The following is a 5123-nucleotide window of genomic DNA, read 5'->3' on the forward strand; positions in this document are numbered from 1 at the left end:
AAGAGGATGCACGAGGAATGCAAAAGAAAAGGTTTCTAGAAGGATACGACCGAGAAAGTAACCTAAGGAGATTGTTGGTGGAGGCAAGAGCAAAAAATCGTGAACTAAGATACGAGGAAGAAAGAAGACGCGGGGAGGAAAACGATAGTAAGGAGCGAGAGAGAGCGATTGATGAGTCAACAAGAGGGATTATGGACCACAAAATCTTGAACGAGCTACGAAGGTTGAGGATTCAGATGGAAAATTCACAAAGACAAGACGAGTTGCAATGGATGGAGAATAATGTTATGATGACAGCTATGGTGCAGACGAGATCAGAAGGAAAGTAGAGGTGGAGAAAGTCATTGCACACAAATCAAAAGTTGCGAAGGGATAAAGTCGAATGACAACAACTAAGGAGGAACGTAAAGCCGACAAACCAAGGAATAAGCGCTTGGGCGGAGTTAGAATTCCCAAAGCTTAACACAACTATGGAGAGGATATATGAAGAAGTGATATTAACTGAGGAAATTCCAGCACCGCGCAATTTTGGAAAAGAACCAACCCCAAGAAAGAGTCAAGAGTTTTCTAGATATCATAGTTTTCACGGACATCATACGAACAACTACAGGAGCGTCAGGAATATCATACTTCGCCTCATAAAACAAGGAAAACTTGCACATTACATAGAAGGTCGGGAATTACCACCACCACCTCAATATTATTATGAAGACTTGACGGGACAGCGTAGAATCGAAGCAGACCAAAGACAGAGGTCGTTTGATTGCAATTCTATAGTACATTCCACAGAAGATTTCCTCAATTCCAAGGGTGACATGTTTTCAAGGGTATAAAAGGTGGACTCTGAAGGAAATGAGATAGTGGCGGAAGAAAAGGAAAAACCACTAGAAGAGTGGAAAAAGAAGGACATATCGTTTTCAGCACGAGATACACCAGAGAGGGGGGGGGTTCAACATATGGACTCATTGGTTGTCACCTTGACCATTTATAAGCCCTCACTTGAAGAAGAAGGCCAATGAAGTAAAGAGAGAGTGTGGTCCATAGATAAGGTCTTGGTGGATATGGGGAGTTCAGTAGATGTTCTCTTCTACCATGCGTTCACATCTTTGGGGAATGAGGATTATGACATGATACCTTCAGCATACACATTATATGGATTCAACGGGGTGGCGACGAAACCAAAAGGTGAGATACGTATGAGGATCTTCGCAGGAGAGTTAAAAACAACAGTTACCCTTTGTGTGGTGGACGTGGAGTCGTCCTATAACGCTCTCATGGGAAGACCATGGATTCATGGGATAAAAGGAGTAGTGTCGACATACCATCAATTGTTGTGATTCCCAATGCCCAGCGGGATCAACGAAATACGGGGAAATAGCGAAGACGCAGGAGAATGTGGCGAGAAAGATATCGAGAATTACGAAGGGCGAATGAAAAGGAAGAAAGAAAGAAAAAGGAAAATGCTTGAGTTAAAGAAGGAGGACGAATTAACGGTGTACATGGCAAGAGCTAAATAAGGATAAGCAATACCGAGAGAGATACCCGAAGAATAAGGAGGGCTCGTGAAGCCAATAAAGGAACCAACGCCACTAGGAGAACCGGTCATGAATTTTGCTGCGGTAGAACCTACAAAGAATGTGAAAATAGGAATCAAAGATGAACCTAAGATCCTAAAGATTGGGACGAAAGTGTACGAGGAAGAATAAACGAGATTAGTTGAGTTACTGGGAAAATATGGTGACATATTTGCGTGGAGCATGGAAGAAATTCCAGCGATTGATTCACAAGTGGCATGTCATAGATTGAAACTGGACACGACAATCAAGCCAATCAGGTAACGGATATGGAAGATCGCCACAACATATCATGATCAAACCGACAAGGAACTTCAAAAGATGATGGACGCCGGAATCATAAGGCCGTCAAAGTACCCAGATTGGATTGCGAACATGGTAATTGTGCCCAAGAAAAATAACGGAATAAGAATATGTATCGATTTCAGCGACCTGAATACCGCATGCCCCAAAGATAACTTTCCTTTACCAAATATCCCGCAGATGGTGGAATCAGCATCTGGGTACAAGAGGCTGTCATCCATGGACGAATATTGTGGATAGAATCAAGTACCATTGTCTGAGGAAGACCAAGAACACACAACTTTCTTTGCTCCTAGAGGGTTATACTGTTACACAAGGATGCCATTTGGATTGAAAAATGCAGGGGCTACGTATCAATGGATGGTGGAGAAAAATTTTGCCAAATGGGTACACACGAAGTTAGAAGTTTATGTGGATGATATGCTGGTCAATATAAAGGATTCAGGGGATCATGTGGAAGACCTGATGGAGATCTTTGAGCAGATGAGGAAATACAAAATGAAAATAAATCCAGCAAAATGCATCTTTGGGGTTGAAACAACAAAGTTCCTGGGACACATAGTTTCACGAAAAGGCATAGAAGTTGACCCAGCCAAGGTTTAGTCTATACTAGAAATGCCCTCACCCGCCACCATAAAACATGTGCAGAAATCGAATGGGCAGTTAGCAACTTTGGGAAGATTTGTCTCGCGGTCCTCGGACAAGTGTAAGCAATTCTTTGACATTTAAAAGAAGGGGACGAAGTTCGCATGGACGCAAGAATGCGAGGAGGCGTTGAAGGGTATAAAGGAGAACCTTATTAAATTGTCAATCTTGCAAAAACCCGAACCCCGGGGAGGAGCTGGTACTTTGCCTCTCGGCAACGCCAAACGCTACCAGCGCCGTCCTACTTCAGAGAGAAATTACCCAAAGATTGAAAAATTGATATTGGCATTGTATCATACATCGCAAGAGTTGCGGACTTACTTCCAGAAGATGACGAAAGCATAGAGGAAATGATGGATGTAGATGACAATCGGCCAGATCCAGTGATGCAAAGGTATCAGCAACTCGTGAAAGAATATCCAACGAAGATACGAAGCCTTATTTGGAGGAACGTAGGCCAAGATAGTAACAGACATGCGGATGCACTTGCTTTTATAGCTTCAATGATTGAAGATCCAAAAATCGGACACATCATGATTGAACGGTTAATGCAACCCTCAGTAAACAGAGAAGAAAGGGAGTCCAAAGTGATGATGGTCGAAGAAGGAAGTACATGAATAAGCAATGATGATTGGAGAGCCCCCATATATAACTATTTAATGAAAGGAGATCTCCCACGAGAAGAAGTCTTGTATATACGATCATATTTGGGCCCTCTTATGAGATGCTTGTCATGAAAGGAGGGGATAAAAATTATGAAATCAATTCACTACAGGGATGCTGGTAATCACAGTGGAACCAGGTCGTAGCTCTCAAAACTAGGACACAAGGATACTTTTGGCCATATATGCACAAAGATGCAAAGGACATCTCCACGATATGCGAAGCACGTCAGAGATTTGGGAAAAGGATACATGCACCATCCACGAGCTAAAACTCTGTATTAAGTGTCTGGCCCTTCCCCATGTGGGGAATTGATATTGTGGGACCATTTGTAACCGGGACAAAGCAAAGGAGGTACCTGATAGTAGCAACGGATTATCTCATAAAATGGGTGGAAGCCAAAGACCTACAACACATGCAAGATGGTTATGTGTATGATTTCATCCTGAGCATATCATTTGTACATTTGGAATACCAGTCATCGTTTCGGACAATGAGAAAACATTTGAGGGAGAAAATGTAAGAATGATGTTCAATGCATTTAAAATTCAGTCTGGGAAGTCGATTCCGTATACCCACAAAGCAACGGGAAAGCGGAGGCTACTAACAAGACACTAGCAAACACATTGAAAAAACAGTTGGATGGTCATCATAAAGGATGGTGTGAACAGATCCCAAATGTGGTATGGTCCTATAGAACCACCCGGAGAGATGCAACCGGAATGTCACCCTTTTGTTTGACGTATGGAGCTGAGGCGGTGTTGCCTGTCGAAGTCATCCTTCCAACTACGAGGAAGGAAACATGGGAGAAAGTGCTAAAATTCAGATTTGATCTTAGAAAAGTTGGATGATCTCGAAGAAAACAGGAAAATTATGTTACAACATATGATGAATTACTATCAGAGGCTGTCAGGGGAATATAACAAAAAGGTAAAACCTCGAATCTTTGTAGCCGAAGAGCTTGTGCTACGAGAAATACCCCCATACCAAAAGGGATCAGGAGGAAAGTTAGATTCTACGTGGGAAGGACCCTATATCGTGAAAAGGGTAGTTGGCAATGGGGCGTACAAGTTAGCGGATTGCGAAGGGAAAGACACAGATGAAGAAGGAAATATAATATATGGCAAGATCGAAAGGAAGAATAGAAAATTAGACCATCCTTGGAATCCAGTGTATATCAAAAAATAATATCCATGAATGTAAGTTATAATGCAGTAAAGGCAACAAAGTGCAGTTGAATGGAGTCTATTAATGAAATATCTCTTTCATAATCAACATACATGAGAGCAAGGTCTTTGGAATAAACAAACAAAACTTACGAGATAACCAATAGAAAATAAGACCTCACATTAGGAGGCGAACAAGATTCACAAAACAAGCAGTTTCTAAGGAAACATAAAACCTTCGCCTAGGGAGGCTAAGAATCCACGGCATGCACCCTAGTTCGCATGAAAATGCAAGAGGCAAGACCTAACGCATTTCGTGAAAAACTCTCAGGAAGATAAGCTAGGGGAAATAATAAGACCTATCCGCTGAGGGTCCCTTTTATGATGGCCTTCAGTAAGGGGTGCAAAAATATGACCAAAGCGCCGACGTATTCGGTTGAGTTGCGGGTGCCTGGGACGTCTGGAGCGTTACCGGCCATGTCCGTTTGGCAAGTCTTGGCTACGGTTCACCCGATCCCAAAGAAACCTCACTTAGGGTGTGACTTCGTAATCCCAAGCCACATCGGCGAAGGAAATAAGAAGTCACGAAAAAAACTGAGTGTTGTAATAACCGGATGGGAGGAGACCGACATGCATCTTAGGGTTAATTAACCTCTTTGAAGGGGAAATCAGGATAAATATAAAGGTATGGCACCCTCTAGAGTAGGGATCTGTGTGACCAAAAAAGACGGCAATGTCATGGGTCTAATGTTCATGGGAATAAATAGGCCTG

General features: G+C 42.5%; 1 protein-coding gene across 1 annotated transcript; it reads left to right on the forward strand.

Moving 5' to 3' along the window:
* The first annotated feature begins 2875 nt into the window (after positions 1-2875).
* LOC113311146 lies at positions 2876-4036 on the forward strand. The gene is made up of 2 exons (XM_026559999.1): positions 2876-3131; positions 3738-4036. Exons 1-2 carry the CDS (start codon positions 2876-2878, stop codon positions 4034-4036), a joined length of 555 nt encoding a protein of 184 aa, XP_026415784.1.
* The last annotated feature ends 1087 nt before the right edge of the window (positions 4037-5123 follow it).

Source organism: Papaver somniferum, chromosome 9, assembly GCF_003573695.1.
Source record: "Papaver somniferum cultivar HN1 chromosome 9, ASM357369v1, whole genome shotgun sequence".
Classification (NCBI taxonomy): Eukaryota; Viridiplantae; Streptophyta; class Magnoliopsida; order Ranunculales; family Papaveraceae; genus Papaver; species Papaver somniferum.